This window comes from Daucus carota, chromosome 7, assembly GCF_001625215.2.
Source record: "Daucus carota subsp. sativus chromosome 7, DH1 v3.0, whole genome shotgun sequence".
In the NCBI taxonomy this organism is placed as follows: domain Eukaryota; kingdom Viridiplantae; phylum Streptophyta; class Magnoliopsida; order Apiales; family Apiaceae; genus Daucus; species Daucus carota.
Window position 1 is genome coordinate 39,533,501 of NC_030387.2, and position 18,381 is coordinate 39,551,881.

At 35.5% G+C, this 18,381-nt stretch overlaps 4 protein-coding genes across 9 annotated transcripts; 2 read left to right on the forward strand and 2 right to left on the reverse strand.

Annotated features, from left to right (window-relative positions):
- Positions 1-546: 546 nt before the first annotated feature.
- On the forward strand, positions 547-5,091 carry LOC108195838 (E3 ubiquitin-protein ligase RGLG2). 4 transcript variants are annotated; one of them, XM_017362814.2, is made up of 12 exons: positions 547-925; positions 2,381-2,617; positions 2,823-2,907; positions 2,982-3,122; positions 3,262-3,375; positions 3,461-3,558; positions 3,683-3,762; positions 3,846-3,951; positions 4,040-4,167; positions 4,257-4,437; positions 4,577-4,633; positions 4,716-5,091. In XM_017362814.2, the coding sequence occupies exons 2-12, from the start codon at positions 2,387-2,389 to the stop codon at positions 4,794-4,796; spliced, it is 1,302 nt and encodes a 433-aa protein (XP_017218303.1). In that variant the 5' UTR covers positions 547-925; positions 2,381-2,386; the 3' UTR covers positions 4,797-5,091. The 4 variants fall into 4 exon arrangements, with proteins under 4 accessions (XP_017218303.1, XP_063937510.1, XP_017218302.1 ...); XM_064081440.1 differs by having other exon boundaries at positions 695-833; positions 4,716-4,936; XM_017362813.2 differs by having other exon boundaries at positions 782-921; positions 4,716-4,936.
- A 99-nt stretch (positions 5,092-5,190) lies between these two features.
- On the reverse strand, positions 5,191-8,005 carry LOC108195840 (vacuolar protein sorting-associated protein 22 homolog 1). 2 transcript variants are annotated; one of them, XR_001801637.2, is made up of 7 exons: positions 7,847-8,005; positions 7,625-7,735; positions 7,413-7,548; positions 6,843-6,997; positions 5,830-5,977; positions 5,573-5,662; positions 5,191-5,424 (listed from the first exon to the last, which is right to left on the reverse strand). XR_001801637.2 is itself a non-coding variant. In XM_017362816.2 (7 exons), the coding sequence occupies exons 1-7, from the start codon at positions 7,895-7,897 to the stop codon at positions 5,320-5,322; spliced, it is 756 nt and encodes a 251-aa protein (XP_017218305.1). In that variant the 5' UTR covers positions 7,898-8,005; the 3' UTR covers positions 5,191-5,319. The 2 variants fall into 2 exon arrangements, 1 of the variants encoding a protein (XP_017218305.1); XM_017362816.2 differs by having other exon boundaries at positions 5,870-5,977.
- A 1,618-nt stretch (positions 8,006-9,623) lies between these two features.
- On the reverse strand, positions 9,624-13,010 carry LOC108193716 (protein-L-isoaspartate O-methyltransferase 1). 2 transcript variants are annotated; one of them, XM_017360504.2, is made up of 5 exons: positions 12,849-13,001; positions 11,489-11,644; positions 11,083-11,353; positions 10,281-10,445; positions 9,624-10,075 (listed from the first exon to the last, which is right to left on the reverse strand). In XM_017360504.2, the coding sequence occupies exons 1-5, from the start codon at positions 12,984-12,986 to the stop codon at positions 9,825-9,827; spliced, it is 981 nt and encodes a 326-aa protein (XP_017215993.1). In that variant the 5' UTR covers positions 12,987-13,001; the 3' UTR covers positions 9,624-9,824. The 2 variants fall into 2 exon arrangements, with proteins under 2 accessions (XP_017215993.1, XP_017215994.1); XM_017360505.2 differs by lacking the exon at positions 11,489-11,644 and having other exon boundaries at positions 12,849-13,010.
- Positions 13,011-14,829: 1,819 nt separating this feature from the next.
- LOC108196128 (protein SIEVE ELEMENT OCCLUSION B-like) lies at positions 14,830-18,020 on the forward strand. The gene is made up of 7 exons (XM_017363252.2): positions 14,830-15,131; positions 15,207-15,311; positions 15,412-15,860; positions 15,961-16,070; positions 16,201-16,343; positions 16,420-16,902; positions 17,137-18,020. The coding sequence occupies exons 1-7, from the start codon at positions 14,943-14,945 to the stop codon at positions 17,752-17,754; spliced, it is 2,097 nt and encodes a 698-aa protein (XP_017218741.1). The 5' UTR covers positions 14,830-14,942; the 3' UTR covers positions 17,755-18,020.
- Positions 18,021-18,381: the final 361 nt, after the last annotated feature.

An 18,381-nucleotide genomic window follows, 5' to 3' on the forward strand; every position in this document is an offset into this window, starting at 1 on the left:
CATATAATAAATATTAATATTTTTAAAATATTTTTTAATAAAACTATTATATAAATATTTTTATTTAGAAAAAAAAATTCTAAAAAATACTAATTTTATACATCTAGTCAAATCTTCTATAGAAACGTGTAAAAAATTAAACGCCCTGTATATCGGACCATAGAGAGCACACACCTGATGCAAAACCATTCGAGCCGCATAAATAGTCCGCATTGCATCATACCTATCAGAAAACATCATTTTAATTTTTCATAATGTGATTGTAGGTTAAATTTTTCATAAATTCTAAAAAGATCATGACCCAGTATGAAATTTTTAAAAACAATATCAAAACACATAAATTAAAAATTATTATCTACTTATAAATAATTTATCACAAATAAAAAATAACTTCTTTAAAAGCTAAATCAATATTCACAAATAAAACTAGCTATACTATTCTTTCAATCGATTATCCGGTCAAATTTACCGAAAACATTGAATGATATTTTTCGCTTTACTCTAGCAGTAAATCACGTAGGAGCACTACGGTCTTCTCCTAGTCCTACACAACAATTACTCCTACAAACTTATCTGCCCACGAAATTTCGTGGAAGCAAGGGGAAAAAGATAATCATGGCAGTAGTGAAATTCTGCAAGGAGTAGGAAATCGCCAAAAATAAAAACTCAATGCGCCCACTGGCCCTTAAAAAAACCAGCTTTAAAACAACCCTTTTGAGTTACAATTTAGCTTCTGTGTTTTCTCTCTTATCTCTCCAAATCTCTCTCAGTCTCTCCCAATCTCTCTCGTATAAAAACCAGCATTAAAGCAACCCTTTTGTGTTACTATTCAGGTTCTGTGGTTTCTCGCTCATCTCTCCCAATCTCTCCCAGTCTCTCTGCAAACTCAACTCAACTCAGTTGTGCAGTTTTTGGACAAAGGCAGGTGTTTTGTGCGTGTGTTTCTTGGAATGTGTGTGTGTGTTTTGTGCGTGTGTTTCTTGGAATGTGTGTGTGTTTGAGATGGGGTTTCTTGATTTCTTGTGGGATATTTGCATTTTAAATTATCAGTTTTGTTGTTAGTTTTTTTTTTTTTTAAGTAATTCAGTCGTACGGATGTAAAGATTTACGAGCATATTTTAATGAATTTAAATTAGTAGAAAATAATACTATCACTTGTGGATCCTAGAATGATTGCTACTGTTTGTTTGGATACAATTAATTATTGTTTTGTTACTTGTGTGCCCAGTGATTGATACACTCCTACTTGATGTTATGTTCTATTTGACTCCTTGCTCTTTGACATGCTATTGCTTCAATTGTTGGATATTTTCTTAAATTTTAGTCAACAAACTGAAATTTCAAAACTTTATAATTTTGTGAATTGTGACAATGATGCCATAAAGCTGCTTATGTTCCGTGTTATTAAACTAACCAAACTGGTATAATGGGACATGTTCGTATCCACAGAATGACAAGAAATAATCGCAAAATTGTAAAATATGAATTACTGGATGCATTGATCTGAGTGATGTTTATATGTATCTAGCATGAGGTGAATAAGTAATGGCATTGATGTTTTAGTTCTTTCACAAGGTCGTAATTGGTTACACGACTAGGATAAATAGTTCGTAAATTTGGAGTGCAATCGAGTTCACTTCTTCAAAATTTTATCTATCATGAGTTTGCAATCCTTCTAAATAGTAGATACTAAACAACATATCCTACTCTCTAACACAATTAAGTGGTGACGTTTTCATATTAACATACTTGTTTATAGTTTATAGGTTTTTTTTTTTTTGCTAAATTAGTTTATAGGTATTTTGGTGTAAATGTGATATGACATTGATATACGAATGATCATGTACCTCCTAGGCTCTCGGCAAGTACCTGAAATTCAAATATATGCCATGCCCACTCGCCAGAGGTTGCATCACTAGGCTTAGTAAAAGCAGTGGAAGTATTCATAAAGCAACCAGGTCATACTGTACTTAGATTTTTCAGAAGATTAGTAGCACCTTCAGGAATTTGCTATATTAACATAGGTGACTACACTTGTCTCAGGAACATGAGATTGACACTGGAAATATATATTATCTCAAATAGAGTAGTCATCCACTCGTATTAAAAGTACTTGGGTCTGTCATGTCATCTTAATCTGTAAATTAGTCTTCTACAGTTAGCAACATGGTAAGACTTAAGGCAATTATAGTTATAAACCGGCTTACTCTTAAATGTATTATTTGTGCTTAATTGTTAAATTCGCACATTACCTGTATTTTTATATGTATTCCACGTATATCAATGATCAAGTATAGCCTATATTTATATCTTATAATAAAAAATGACACTTATTTAAGTTAATGATTTAATTTAATGGAGTCTGGATGGTATTTGATAGGACAATATGGGTGGAAAAAGTTCAAAACGTTCTGCCCCAGGCCGGTATTCGTCTTTCAGCTCTAGTTCAAATTCGTGGAGTCATAATGAGTATCAACAGTCCACCTATCCTCAACCAACACAAACATATGAATCGGCACGTCCCCCTCAAAGCTATGGTGGTCGGGCCCCTGATACTAAGAAAGGGCCAGAGCGGAAATTTGCAAAAATAAATGATAACTTCAACAGCTTAGAACAGGTAAATTTTAGCTTTCTTTCTAATTACTTAACGTGGTATGTACTTTGACAACAAAATGTATGTCCCAAATATCTGATTCTTATGTAAGTGTTGCAACTATGTCTCTCATCCTCTGGTGTATCTTTTTTGCGTACACCTTTTTATATACGTCAGTATTTAATAATCAGCTATTGATAAAGCTTTTACTAAACCTTATTGTCTAAAGGTTACTGAAGCTTTGGCACATGCTGGTCTGGAGTCATCAAATCTGATTGTTGGTATTGATTTCACCAAGAGCAATGAATGGACAGGTGTTATATTTTACTTCTTCGAAGTTATTACAGACTATTGGTAAACTGCTACTAATACTTCTTATAAACATTAGGTGCAAGATCATTTAATCGGAAAAGCTTGCATCACATAGGGGATTATCAGAATCCTTATGAAGAAGCGATATCAATAATTGGGCGGACATTAGCTTCGTTCGATGAAGATAATTTAATTCCTTGTTTTGGATTCGGAGATGGTATTTCTTTATTTCTCCTATCACAATTAGTTCTATAAGTACGACTTACGATGATGTTTTAGTCAATGCAGCATTTTACCAATGGTTAGTTGAAATAAGTTGATTGAATCAAGGACTTCAACTGATTTTTCATTTACAGCATCAACGCATGACCAAGAAGTGTTCAGTTTCTATCCGGATGAGAAATATTGTGATGGATTTGAGGAAGTGTTGACACGATATCGAGAGCTAGTCCCACAACTAAGACTTGCAGGTTGGAACTTGACTAATTTAATTTCCGTCTTCTTTTTTGGTTGGGGCTAGTATCTTATGACAATGGTCTTGGTTTGTGTAAACAGGTCCAACTTCTTTTGCTCCCGTTATTGAAATGGCGATTACTATTGTTGAACAAAGTCGTGGCCAGTATCATGTTTTGTTGATAATAGCTGATGGGCAGGTATTATAAGATAATAGTCTGAGAACTGTAATTTATTGAAACAAACATGGCTATAATTGCTTGCTTGAATAGATATATGACATGTGGATCTAATGTAAATTTAACAATGTACCTTTTATGATAGGTGACAAGAAGTGTCGATACTGAACGTGGTCAGCTAAGCCATCAGGAAAGAAAAACTGTAGAGGCAATTGTGAAAGCCAGGTGATTTTGGCGGTCTTAACTTTTTCTTGATGCAACTGTGATACCAAGACACCTACCAATGTTCTTACATTTTACTTTCACAGTGAATACCCATTATCGATCATATTAGTTGGTGTTGGGGATGGACCCTGGGACATGATGCGAGAATTTGATGACAATATACCTGCTCGAGCCTTTGACAACTTCCAGGCAAGTAACAGGACTCTCCTAGACCCTAGCTGCTATTTAAGTGCTTGCATTTATGTTTCCTTTACTGACCCGTTTCCATGTTCTATAGTTTGTCAATTTTACAGAAATTATGTCAAAGAATCTAAACCGATCCAGGAAAGAGGCAGAGTTTGCCCTTGCAGCCTTAATGGAAATACCTTCCCAATATAAAGCAACGCTGGAGCTTAATATTTTGAAGTATTACTCGGTCTTATTTGCATTTTGTAATAATGTTGGATTATCTTTTTATGGAATCATTATTGATTATATTTGCATCTATCCATCAGTGCACAGAGAGGTAAGGCAATAGACAGGATTCCTCTACCCCCACCTCAGTATGGTATGGCATCTCGAGGGGCATCAAAGCCTTCACAGTCTACTCTTTTACGTCCAAGTGGATCTTCTTCATATAAACAAACTCCATCCGTCCCTAGTAGAGAGCCTCCAAGTTCTTCAGCTGATGCCGATGTAAGTTCATTCTCACTGTATCACTTCTCACTTTACTTTTGGATCTGGTATTATAATACTCTGAACTCTGAAGTGGACACTGGCATCTTCATATATTCCTTGAGTGTCATAGTAACTCGTGTACTTTGCCTCTTGATAGCTATGTCCCATTTGCATTACTAATCCTAGAGACATGGCGTTCGGTTGTGGACATCAGGTACTGTAGCATGCATCAGTGTTTGTATAGTGAAATAAAGTCGTATGCAAAAAATTTAAGTTCTTTCTTTTTGTGTCCGTAGACATGTTGTGAATGTGGCGAGGACCTTCAGCTTTGCCCTATCTGTCGTAGCTCCATCCAGACAAGGATAAAGCTTTATTGAATCCAACTCGCCTTTCTTACGTCGTCTCAGACAGCTGATATTCCTTCCGAGAACATTTCCTGATGTGATGATGCCTTCGATTTTGAATCAAAACTGGCTGATCAACTGGATATATGAAGCTTCAGCAAAGTTATAGCTAAATTACATTGCTTTGTACATATTTATTGTATTCAACCATCAGTACAGGTCTTCCCTTCGTAATCAGTCTTTGAATGTTGCAATAGTAAATGTAATTAATGTGGGAATGAAAAATAATACCACCACAAGTTAGTTGCATTCCTATCTTATAAGTTAATTATTGCTTCAGGAATACTTGTTTGTTGTATGTTTATATAACCAAAAACAATACATGCATATGGCTCCGTCAAACAAGACAAAATAAAACTACAAAGTCAAATAAGCAACAAGATTATACTAATATTGTATCAAAATTCATAGCTCTTACTATGACAACTTTCATATATTTTATATTAAAAATAAATACATTATTCATCTTGTTTGTAACTGACAGTATGACCAGATCTTATATTGTTTCAGCTCCAACATATGAAGATATGGACGATACACAGGGGAACCAGTATCGGCGTCGTCCATCTCGGTGGCCATCATCTATCATGGCAAGGCCCTCCTGCAAACAAAGTATTGAATGACAGTTAAAAATCAGAAATTTAACTATCTATTTCTTGTGTGTGTGCGCGTGTGTGTGAGCGAGAAAAGGTCAGAGTGATTGAGTTGGGGGGGGGGGGGGGGGGGGGGTATGTTATAAAGTAAATTACATCCAATAAAGTTTCGAGGGCATCGATCGCACGGCCAGATGACCAGGATAGCCGTCTCTCTACCTCTTCAACAGTAACAAATCCCTGAGCCTAAAGAAGAAAGAAAACAGATTTAATAAAGACAATTATACTGGTGCAGGAGCTAAGGTGTCTAGGTTTCACTTTTTTTGCTTCAAATATATTTCTAAGAAACTGGCTGCTGTGCCTTGAACCAAAATAAAAACTGAAAACATTGTTAACAAAATTGTAGCACGGACATAGTAAAACAATCATGGTGATTGTGATGGTTATGAAAACCTGAGCCATCTCTAAAATTTCATTGTGGTCCTTGTTCAGTTCAGTAGGAACAGATCGGACAAGCTTTCTTTTTCCAACAGAAATCACCTCAAAACCACTGCCTAATACCTGTAATTATTACATAAAGCGTGTTCATATAGATATGATGAAAAAAGAAAAAATATATACGGAACCCACACCGGGGGGGGGGGGGGGGGGGGGGGGGGGGGGGGGGGGAAGCGTGTTCATATAGATATGATGAAAAAAGAAAAAATATATACGGAACCCACACCGGGGGGGGGGGGGGGGGGGGGGGGGGGTCTCTTGCATGAAAAAACACCAGATAAGCAAAAGTGAAGAATGTTTTGAACATGCTACAGTATATGAAGGCAAAAAATACGTTATGCAGAAATAGATCAGACATGTATAAGGTCCACAGGTACACTATGTTGTCATATAACTTGAGTTATATGCACACTGGATATACATATATAGGTAGCACAAGTTTTTCACTCAGACTGATTAAAATTTTTTTATAACATTAGACAGCTGTGTTGAACAATTTCTTCACACAAATAGGTCTGTAAAATGTATATCTGCTTAGTATATCCAGTTCATATGTTAAAACTTACAGGTACATAACATTTCCCTTCCGCTCGACTAAAGGCTCCCATGAAAACTGCAGATATTCTTTGGTTATATATTCATAGTTTGTGCTGTAACTACTTTTTCAAGTTATCAACATGCAAACAATGAAAATAAAATACACACAACACACATAACTGCCTGCTAAAATGAACATATAATATTGAATGACCTTTATGCATGAGTATTATATTTTATAAGTGAGACATTATCTGCACCATATTACCTAAAACATTACACATCACCCAAATTGCTGCATGTTTTAGTTACTGCATCGTATTTAACACTAGTACAAAATCTTAAATTATATTAGTAAAACTAGTACTCGACATTTATTGGATTTTATTACCTTCAGTTTACTTATAGCACGTAAACAGTCATCTTCGGAGACAGCTTCACGAGCACCTTTCCGTCTTTGGCATAGAATTTTACAGAGTTCCTCCAACTTGATCAGACCTCCATTATGAGCTCTAGTAGCCAGGCATATATCAACAATTTGCACTCCTGTCTAATTGAGTAGCTTAAATTCATTAAACCTTGTGGTCATGAGCAATATAAAATTAATAACATGTTTATCTCAAATGTAAATCATCATAGCAACTCAATAACCGCAGGGTATCAAATATATCAAAGTATTTGGATATTAAAGAGTATGCAACAAATTATCATTCTGCACACTAGCACAGGCAATGCCATAATCACAGTATCCCTGATATTAAAGGGTATGCAACAAATTGGTTTTACAAAAATTCCATTAAATTTCCGTGTTAGTTAAATAATGTGGCTTACAAGGCAGTATAGCAACTCACGTGTCAAGACAAGTAGTTGATTAAAATTCTAATACCATAATGAAACATTTTCTTAACTATACATTGATACTAGTAAGTAGGAATTCAATTTGAACGTATTTAGAACGGACCGAGTTCATAATAGAAGTCACCAATGCCGAGAAGCTCAGCCCAGAAACCCTTATTAGAGGCAAGAGGATCAACACCAACTTTAGCACACATCTCATGGAATTGAGACCGAAACGCGGGGTTCTTACGAATATCATTCTGCAATTAAACAATTAAATTGAGTAAATTAAAACTAAGTAAGGTAAAAAAATGAAGTTAGGGAAGCTAAGGAGACCTTGTGTTTGCGAGCGAAGTCTTCTAATTGGGAGCGGAAGGTGGAGAGCTGCTCTTTCATCAAATCTGTTCTTAGTTTTGCTACATTTTCTCCTAGTAATCTGTATTGATCCTGTAATCATTGTAATTATGAGAGAGAGAGGGAGAGAGGGAGGGGGAGAGAGAGAGGGAGGGAGAGAGAGAGAGAGGGAGAGAGAGAGGGGGAGAGAGAGAGAGAGAGAACCCTAGCAGCTGCAGCAGTCTGCAATCCACCAATTCCAGGTCGGCGTCTCATATCTCCTCCGCCTTGGATTGATGTCAAAGCCGACGGAAACAATACTTACAACTTTCTTGTATGTATAGTCTTCCCAAAGGTAAAGGGAGAAAAGGATCTATGTTCATATCTTAAAATTTTTGATGATTAAGAGGGGTGTATTGGATTAGGATTTTAAAGCATTTTTTTGGGATTGTTTGAAATCTATTACTCTCTCTGTCCCATTTTAACTGATGTTTGACTTTCTGACACGTATATTAGAGCATCTCCAACCATCTAAAACCCTTGGCTAAAAAGTGAGTTGGCATACCTAAAATAAAAAAATTTAGCCAACAGCTCCAAAAACTCAACTCCAACCATGCTCAGCTGTTATCTATAAATTTAGCCAACCTAATTTGTCGAACCTCTACAGGTCTGTAAGAAAATCTGTAGGAAGATTGTACATCATTTATTACCATATTGAACTGATATATTCTACTTTAACAATTTAAAATATTAATAACATACTATTTTTAAATTATAGTCAACCAATATAGCCAGTAGCATTGAAGCAAAATGTCTTACAGGTTCAGCAAATTTTACATAATGTCTTATAGGTCCAATTTAGCCAACGATTATAGCCAACGCTGTTGGAGATGCTCTTAAGGTGTAAAAAAATAATATTTACACTTAATAAAAAAATTCAATTCTTATATCAAACAAAAGTTTAGATTCTAAACTTTTATTTGATATAAATTTTATAAGAAATAATTATGTTTAGATGTGATTTTTTTAACATCTTAAAATACGTGTAAAAAAGTCAAAAGCAGTTAAAATGGGACGGAGGTAGTAAAATCTTGAGGTATTCAATTGAGATTTTAAATTATGCTACAAAATCTGGTGGTATTCAATTCGGATTTTAAATTATGCTTTAAAATCCGATGGTATTCAATTGGGATTGTTTAAAATCCATTAAAATCTGATGGTATTCAAATGCTGATGGATTTTTTTTCATTTAATAAAATGATGGATTTTGTGGCATTCTTCAGTGTATTTTAAGTTTTTTGAAATCCCACCAAAATCAATGGGATTTTGAAGCATTGTACCTCAATCTTATCAACTCTACGACATTTTATCAAGAATCCGCACAAAATCAAAATCTCACACAATCCATTAAAATCCATAGACAAAAAACAATCCATTAAAAATCAATCGAATACATCCCCGTAAATTAAACGTTGTCTTGATTTTATTGTTTAAAGTAAAAGTGGAAGATTATAATTTACTAGTGAACTTGATTTATAAATTATTAAAAATGTTAGAATAATTTTATTCATAAGTCAATTGATTGTTGGGTAATTTAAATTTATAAATTAAAAAAAATCAAATTATCAAAATTCAAGAAATTTCATTAATAAATAAAATTTATTATAGATTAAAAATTTAAAAATTTTATAATAAAATGCAAATTACTGAAAAAAAATCCAAAAAAAAAACTAATAATTCTGACTCCCAGCTTCTGGCTTAAAAAATCTAAAAAAACACTTTTACTTCTTTTACCAAACACTACGTAAAAAGAAGAAACTTAAAAATGTAAAAAGTAGAACCAACTTAAATTGCTAAAAGAAGCCTAACAATGCCCTTTAATTTACAAATAAATGAAATTTTATATTTCCAAAATATGTTTTACATAATTATTAAATTCAGAAACTCAACATTTATATTACTGTTTTTTATCCATTACAATAGTTTAACCACGATTTCGGCATATATAATATAGGTTGCTGAATTTATTTAATTACTTTTGCTAATTTATTTAATTACATTTCATCTTCTTGCAAAATGTCAACTTGGTACATTAGGTAGTACTATCAAATAAGCTAAGACAGGAAATGAGTTTCTTTCAGAACCACAACCATGTTGAAGATATCTACAGAGAACAACACATTTATTACAAGTTACAAGCTTGCTAATTGCCTCTCAACTGAGCTTCTCGACTTGTCAGTGGAACATATCGGACAGAAGTCTCGCTGCGGACAGTAATTGAACCATCCATGTTCTTGTCAACAACCTGTAGTTCCTGGAAAAGATTCCCGACTGGAATCACCAACCTGCCTCCGGGCTTCAACTGCTCGATCAGGGGACCAGGAATCTCAGGTGCAGCTGCTCCGACATGAATGGCATCATAAGGTGCATGCTCTGGCCACCCTAGCCTTCCATCTAAATGATAGGATTAAAATTTAATTAGTGCAGTAAAGCATACTAACAAAGCCATAAATCTTTCTACTAAAATCAAAGAAGTATACGTCTATTTCTTACTACTTTTGCCAGATATTGCCGACTCAGAAATGTTTGGTTTTTGCCCAAAACAAAAACATAAACATAAACAAGAGTAAGGCAGAAGTTGCAAATTTTCAACACATACCAGCAACATGCACTGAAAGGGATCCTTCTTTCAGATACGAAGCTGCTTCACTTTTCTGAATATTCTCAATGGAACTTGAGACGAGCTCAGGGATGTGTTCTACACCAACTGCACGACCTTGTGGTCCAACCATAACAGCAAAACATGCTGTTAAATACCCAGTTCCTGCATAAAAGAATAAATAGGAGTCAAAGAAAGTTTGAGAGGTGAGAGCCCAGTAACAGTGTGGTAACATCACTAGATACAGTCCACATATGGTTTACTGATATAAGGATTATACATTTATATTAGAACCTTTCAGAGGTAGTGCAGAAACAGAAACATAGGTGTTGCATCTAGATATGCTCAAGATAATTAAACTTTACCGAGTGTTATTTAGGTTTTCTTCCTAGTAAAAGTAGATAATAAACATTTCCCCCTTCTCTGTCCAGTGTCATTCTATCATTCTTTAATTTTGCCACCTAAATAAGTAATTACATACATACTTGACATATGCTTTTGGCATCAAAAGTACCAAGGTCAGTCCTGACCACGTGATAAAACTTAAATTCTTGATGCAAAGGTGTGTAAATTTGACGTTCCTCAATTCATATATAAGCAAAGTGTTCATGCCAAAGCATTTTAAAACTGTCACATAACACATCCCTAAAAGCTTCCAAATTCGCTCAAACATTTTTAAAAGTGTGGCTGGTGGTTGCGAATTAGCACAACAAAAAGTATGTGCAAACAGAACAGCTTAAACAGTTCTTAATCACCTAGGCATAACAACATGCTGACATGATTAGTTGAAGATAATATATACCTGAACCAACATCTAAAGCATGCATTCCAGGCTTCAAATGCTCTTCCAACAATTGAAGGCATGTGGCATGCATATGCGGTGCAGAAATGGTGACATTATAGCCTATGCCCATGGGACTGTCATCATAAGCTGAGGCCCCATTTGGTACAAATAAAGCCCTATCAATAGTCTGCATCACTTCGACCACTTTTTGCGAGCTTATAACACCAAAACGCTGCAAGTTACCCACCATTGCACTGTTCTTCTTGATGCCACTTCCAGAAAAGTAACGCTGTAGACAAACATGCATTAATATAGAACAAACAGCTTATATAGAACGGCACTTAAGATAGCTAAACCTAGAAAGCAAAACATACAACTCGGCATCTATAGCAAGAATAAATATTACACCCAGGGGTGGACCTACATCAGGATCACACGTAGCCTTGGCCACCCCCAACTTGCCAGGATCACAAGTAATTTCTTCTGTAGTGCTGCCAGCGGCATGAATCAAGATGACCAAATACAATACGAAAGCCGTTTTGGCCAACCCCAAGTGACTTGAAAATGAAGGGCGGTGATGCTGGGTGAGTAGAATTTAGCTATGGGTAAGAGGTAGTAAAAAGGGTAATCATGTACATATATCAGTCCATTATAATAGGGAAGATAAAAAAGCAGGTGTACAAATATGTTCTTACTTTGTAGAGCTTATACACAAAACTTGGTCAAATAAATTAAAGTAAATTAGTTTTGTTTTTTTTAAATGAAGGGGAAAGAGATTGTTATATAATCATGTACACATGTTACCAAAAATATGGGAAATGATATCAGTAATACAAATAATATAAATTTTTTTAAATTCTATGCACTTTTTTCAGGAATCCAACTCCTATTCCTATACATCCATGACTACAAAATTTGGCCCCCCTCCAGACACGATCCTGTAGTCGCCCCTAATTACACCATACCCGTGAAGTCATATCTAGTAATCTAGATGTAAACTGTCAATCATATATTGTAGCTTCTTTCCAAACTGTATCAACTACTAAGGTAACAAGTCATTGTAAGTTGCTGTGCAGCTTATGTGAACGAAAGGGAAGAAGAAATCCTGATACTCTACATAGTACATTTTCAATCATGCAGGAGGCTGAAATTCTTAAACATCTTTATTTAAGGTTATTATAGCAGGAATGAATACTTGACAGAGCTGATCTTTTCAGTTTTTGTCCTTGAATATTTAAAACCGTGTATATCATTACTAAAACGTATATTGTACTCATTATTCCCAGCACAGCCTGCAGATACCTTTTCCAGCAAGGTATTCTCCCCAAAAGAGAAATCTTTTTAGCCTCATTTCCTCCTTTAATTGTAACTTCGAAAAACATTATCCTTTAAATTTAGTGCCACAATAATTCCATGTTCATCGAAAAATTAAGCTAATTAAACCCTACACAGGCATAAACATCATTAGAACCAAGCTCTATGCCACAAAAAACCTAATTCCTCCTCTTTCCACTTCGACATAAGTCCGAACATCATGCCTTTTCTACTTCTAGTTTTCAATATCACATACAACATAACTTGCAATAACTATTCACAATCACCAATTCACAATTTCAAACTCATCTCATCACACAAACCTTCGATCATTCCAATAAATAAAACTTAGCCGACAGCAACGTGTGCGCGAGTATTTAAATTTAAAACTATTTCGATGATTCTCGAGTAGTTCACAAAAATCAATTATAATAACGAGATAAATGAGCGAAAAATAGGAAATAAAGTACCTCCATCCGTGAGAGAGAGTCTCGGGAGTAGTGAAATCGAGAGGAGAGATGAGAAGTCGAGTGGAGAAGAGTGGCGTAATTTAGCAAGTTGCGTCTGAATGGCGCACAGTAGCGGAACCCATACGCTACTATAAGCATGTTCTTATTCTATCTCGAGTGTACCACCACCCCCGCCATATCGTAACTGTCACGCAGTCTCGCTGTCCATCAGGCCCAGTAAATAATTGGGCCTTGTTGTGTCCAGCCCAAATAATGACCTGGCCCATTTGGATTCCTTTCAGAATTCGATTTTATGGAAGAGAAAGAAAAAAAGATAGATTATGACGTGTTTATTGTAAAAATTGAAAATCCAAACATATCAGTTGACCTGTTTTGGATTTGTGAAAGATCATTAAAACTGATAGGGATATTTTCATTTTAATGAATAGGGATATTTTGTTGAATCATAATGTAGCTGGTAAAATATTTTTTCAAAATTAATCAGGAATTAGAAAAAGATTTTTAAATAAATTGGAAAAAAGAGAGTTAAAATTAAGGTCAAATTAAGTTGTAAATCGATCATTGTTGATGAAATTTAATCTATCGTTTTATGTTTTAAAATTATTTTATTCTATAATATTTAAACCCAAAAAAAGTAAGTCTTATATATTATAATATTATTAACAAGCATGAAGATGATCTTTTATATTAGATTTTTACAAATATAAAATTAATATAGATAATGGGTACATAAGTAGAAAAATAATGATAATAATTCTTATAAATATAAACTAATAATAATAATAATGTTCGAAATTGCTTACAAATATAAGATTAATTAACCTTATCTATCTTATGTTTCAATTAAAAAATATTATGATTGAGTTTTTGAGTCTCAAAACTAATATATATCGAGCCCAAAATGTATTTTTGATATATTTCGAATTTAATATAATTTTTTTTAATTTAGTTTAATATAAATTTAAAAATCATTTTGTATTTATAAATCTCTTAAATAAAAAATAATTTTTTTAAAAATTAATGTAATTTTTAAATTTTTTTTCTTTTCATATAAAAGGTTGATAACATGGAAAAAACGTTTTCTACCCTTAGCATTTCATTTAATCAATATTAATTAATAAATTTAAGAATGCTCCTTTTGCTTTACACTTCAAAAGACTATAAAGAAGAATAATCAGAACATGAAGGATGCTAGCTTATCACAGAGATTACCATGTACTGATAAAAAAAAATAGCAATGCTAGCTAGAATCTAGATGCATGTTGATGATGTTGTAGTTTTTAGATACACAGAAGTTGGTCTGGATAACAACACTTTTTCTTTTCTGCTTATACTGCAACTCACTCATTCTCATTAGCTTTACTAAGTTTACTTATAGTGAAAAAGTGAGAATTTGAAGTCATGACTCATGACATGTAGTCGTGGGAGGGTGAACGAGTCTTGCAACTAGGCTATCAATTATTTCTCGACGTCTGTATTGTTTTGTGATCAAGAATTTCAATGATAAAAATAAGTACTTTACTAAATTTGCTGACATGTACCCTGAGAACTGAAAGATTGCAGATCAATATCTTGGCCAGGCATACTTTACTTAAATTTGCTGGTTACAGTGATATATATCGAGCAACGAAAACTCAAATATATGCTGCTATGGTGATCTGAAATACCTTAATTCATAGAGAGATCCCCTCAACTGCAAAATGCTTTCTAATCCAATCGCGAATTCACTACAACCTTTTTAATCAAGAGGTCGTTGTTCCTTGATTGCATTGGTTTGTTGGGACCAATTAGCATTAAACGTGTTTAGGATTATAAGAAAAGAAAGATAAAAAACTGCAAACTTTTATAAAGAAAAAGACTAAGGAAACACTATGACAATTCTTATCTGAAAAACATAGCCTTTAGTTCTGTTTAGTGATCCTTGCAAGTAAGGTACTGATGCAGGCTTCTTTTCTGTTTTACGCCATTATATATAGCTTGAAATCGGGTGACAGAAAGACCACACCCTCACCGGATTCCAGTTAATTAGCTCACCTTGCCTTATTAAGTCGACTAAGACAAGAATTCTTGGTAACCAGAGTGCAGCTTTCAAAGATGCAGCAGCAAATTGTAAGGAGGACAGGTGATCGTCGGATGTTCTCATCGTCAGATGACAGTGCAATGATGAAGCAAATCCAGGCAACACATGCCCCTGATGGTCGCGTGGTTGATGTGAAACCTACTATGCTTGTCATTGAAGAAATCCTGCACCGGGCTTCTCCTGGCATTGAGGGAGTCATTAATGTATGACTTGATATTTTTCCCATCTTTCACTTGTTCAAGAATACTTACTAATTTGAATCTGCATCTCAAATGCAGGGCACTCGTGGACACGCTGAGACCTTAGAGGACAAGGCTGCTCTGCTCGGTTTTGATGGAATGCTGGAATTGCAGGCTTATACCATCCATAAAGTTTCCTGCGAGGTAAGTAGATTTAGAAGTTATGGAAGCTAGTTGACAGTAACTGTAAGATGCCTTTCTTCATTCCGTGCAAAATGACAGTAGGGTTTATTCATGTTGGCAGTTGGAATGCAAGTGCTCCGGGGGAGCAGATGCACATGGCTCAACAATGGCCGTACTAAACATGCTTTCAAGCTATACTTGGGAGGCAAAAATAGTGTTATCACTAGCAGCATTTTCAGTTAATTACGGACAATTTTGGCTTGTGGCCCAGCTTTACGCCACAAATCCATTGGCCAAGTCTGTAGCTATCCTCAAGCAATTGCCAGACATCATAGAGCACTCGAACACACTGAAGTCTCAGTTTGATGCTGCCAATAACCTTATAAAGGCAGTCCTGGATGTGACAAAGTGCATCATTAAGTTTCAACAGCTCCCGAGTAACTATATATCACCCGAAACACCACCAATGTCAGTAGCCATGGCTCTTGTCCCCACCGCTGCTTACTGGCTTATCCGAAGTTTGGTAACCTGCTCTTCACAACTGACAAGCCTGTTAGGAATGAGTTATCAGTAAGTCATACATGGCCTTTCTTGCTCATCCTGTAGCTAGCACTATTCTATTTGAGATATACCGTAATTTACATCGTTTTTTAATATAAACTTGCTGCAGGCACATCACAGCTACCACAGAAGGTTGGGAAATATCAAGCCTGGCACACAAAGTTCAGAATATACATGATCATCTTACCACACAACTTGGTCATTGCCATCAACATATTGGTAAGCCCATTTCATAATCTTTCGATCAAAAGATGAATTGTAATGAGCCAAATTATATCTTGACAACGGTACATGATTAGTACATAACTTTAACTGATCAAGCAAACAACTTTTATGCACTTGAATGCAGATGAGAAAAGACATGATGAATACTTTCACATGCTCATCCGACTCTTTGAGACGCCACATATTGATAACATGAAAATTCTCAAGGCCTTGTTATACTCCAATGATGATATGCTTCCGCTAGTAGATGGCACTACTAAAACAAGGGTACGTATGAGTATTTCTTTCTATTTTTTACAGTTACATGAAATAGTTATCCAGATTTGAATTTTGACATGAACAGGTCAGCATTGAAGTACTTCGGAGAAAGACTGTTCTACTACTCATATCAGATCTTGACCTCTCAACTGAACAACTGCTTGTTCTTACTCACATATACAGTGAGTCGCGTGCAAAGCCAGAACTCCAATACGATTTGGTGTGGATCCCAATTCAAGACAGGTCAATTCCATGGAATGATAAGCATCAACAGCAATTTGAACACCTGCAGTCATTGATGCCATGGTACACCATCCATCATCCCACAATGCTGGAGCCAGCAGTTGTTAAGTTCATCAAGGAGGTATGGCATTTTGCCAAAAAGCAGATCATGGTGGTGCTGGATCCACAGGGAAAAGTGGCCTGCCCAAACGCGGTTCACATGGTCTGGATATGGGGAAATATTGCCTACCCTTTTACTAGCACCAAAGAGGAAGCACTGTGGAAATCAGAGACTTGGAGACTCGAGCTCTTAGTTGATGGAATTGATCCTGACATGCTGGAATTGGTACACATTCACTCTAGTGACATAATTTATGTTAATCATCTCGTCCTGCATTCCATTGACTACTGTTAAGTGACAAGTTCTCCCAAAACTGAAGTGTTGGGAGGAGGACTTACCAGGATCATAAAGTATTCTAATATTGTTAAGTGACCAATTCTCCCAAAATCTCGAGATGTTGGGAGGAGGGCTTACCAGGATCATATTATATTCTAACAACTACCAATTTTATCTTGTTAGGCTGCTCAAGGAAAATACGTCTGCTTGTATGGAGGAGAGGACATTGACTGGATCCGCAGGTTCACATCAACAGCAAAAGCTGTAGCACAAGCTGCACAAATTGACCTAAAGATGGTATACGTGGGTAAGCATAACAGCAAGGACAGAACAAGCAGGAACATCACAACAATCACCACAGAGCAGCTAAGTCAAGCATGGACCGACCTCACATTCATATGGTACTTCTGGACGCGACTAGAGAGCATGTTCTACTCCAAAATGCAGCATGGCAAGACCATTGAGAATGACCGAATAGCACAGGAGGTCCTCACAATGCTCACATTCGACAGCAGTGACCCCGGATGGGCCTTGTTCTGCATCGGATCAGATGACATAGCCAAGGCCAAGGGTGACACACTTTTGACTAGCTTAAATGAATTCCCCCAGTGGGAGGAGGAAGCAAAGGCCAAAGGCTTTGTCCCTGCGCTCCAGGATCACCTGGAACATCTCCACACTCCGCTCCACTGCAACCGCCTGATTCTTCCTGGTACCGATGGTGGCGTGCCAGAGATGGTCATCTGTGCAGAGTGTGGACAGCCTATGGAGAAGTACTTCATGTACCGCTGCTGTGTCGATTAGGAAACCTTATATATCCGTAACCCGAAATTGCCACCCCTATATCATAGATCACATATTTATGGCACATAGGTGAAACCTTACTAAGGCACCTATATCCGGTCCTGTAACCCGAAATTGCCACCCCTGTGGAGCGGATGCAAGTACTAAGAACCTGTTAAATAATTGTGCTGATTGAAAGCATTAGTGTGAACTGTAAAATAGCTTAAAATTATGTATCATTAGTGTGAAGTATTTCATAGAACACGCGAATCATTTTTTAACCTTTAGATCAGTTCAGTGATTATTGATATTTTAATTAAATATTATTGAAAATGGATATTTTGAACGCTGACCTACACTTAATTGGTGAAGTTATGAAATAATAACTAATCAGAGATTAATTAAATTGTTTGGGAATTAATTGGATTGATCGATACTTAATTGGAAATTTATTTAGTTCGGCGAGTTACGAAATATGATTAATTAGTGATTAATCATGATTAATCACTTATTTTAGAAGAGAGCACCTAACTAATTAAATATGATGTATTATATATGTGGTAAAACTAAATTATATATTTTCCTAATTTTACCATATTAATTATTTTATTTTGATTTTATATAAAGATATAATTTTAAATAAAATTG

Excerpts from the sequence above, each read along its gene's own strand:
- LOC108195838 (XM_017362814.2), top strand. The coding sequence starts at position 2,387 with ATGGGTGGAAAAAGTTCAAAACGTTCTGCCCCAGGCCGGTATTCGTCT. Across the intron at positions 3,123-3,261 it reads TTGTTTTGGATTCGGAGATG|CATCAACGCATGACCAAGAA; the intron begins GTATTTCTTTAT and ends TTTCATTTACAG. Across the intron at positions 3,559-3,682 it reads TGATAATAGCTGATGGGCAG|GTGACAAGAAGTGTCGATAC; the intron begins GTATTATAAGAT and ends CTTTTATGATAG.
- LOC108195840 (XM_017362816.2), bottom strand. The coding sequence starts at position 7,897 with ATGAGACGCCGACCTGGAATTGGTGGATTGCAGACTGCTGCAGCTGCT. Across the intron at positions 7,736-7,846 it reads AGACTGCTGCAGCTGCTAGG|GATCAATACAGATTACTAGG; the intron begins GTTCTCTCTCTC and ends CAATGATTACAG. Across the intron at positions 5,978-6,842 it reads GTGCTATAAGTAAACTGAAG|GTATTAGGCAGTGGTTTTGA; the intron begins GTAATAAAATCC and ends TAATAATTACAG.
- LOC108193716 (XM_017360504.2), bottom strand. The coding sequence starts at position 12,986 with ATGCTTATAGTAGCGTATGGGTTCCGCTACTGTGCGCCATTCAGACGC. Across the intron at positions 11,645-12,848 it reads ACTCTCTCTCACGGATGGAG|CATCACCGCCCTTCATTTTC; the intron begins GTACTTTATTTC and ends CTACTCACCCAG. Across the intron at positions 11,354-11,488 it reads AGGCTACGTGTGATCCTGAT|CGTTACTTTTCTGGAAGTGG; the intron begins GTAGGTCCACCC and ends GTTTGTCTACAG.
- LOC108196128 (XM_017363252.2), top strand. The coding sequence starts at position 14,943 with ATGCAGCAGCAAATTGTAAGGAGGACAGGTGATCGTCGGATGTTCTCA. Across the intron at positions 15,861-15,960 it reads CTGTTAGGAATGAGTTATCA|GCACATCACAGCTACCACAG; the intron begins GTAAGTCATACA and ends AACTTGCTGCAG. Across the intron at positions 16,344-16,419 it reads ATGGCACTACTAAAACAAGG|GTCAGCATTGAAGTACTTCG; the intron begins GTACGTATGAGT and ends TGACATGAACAG.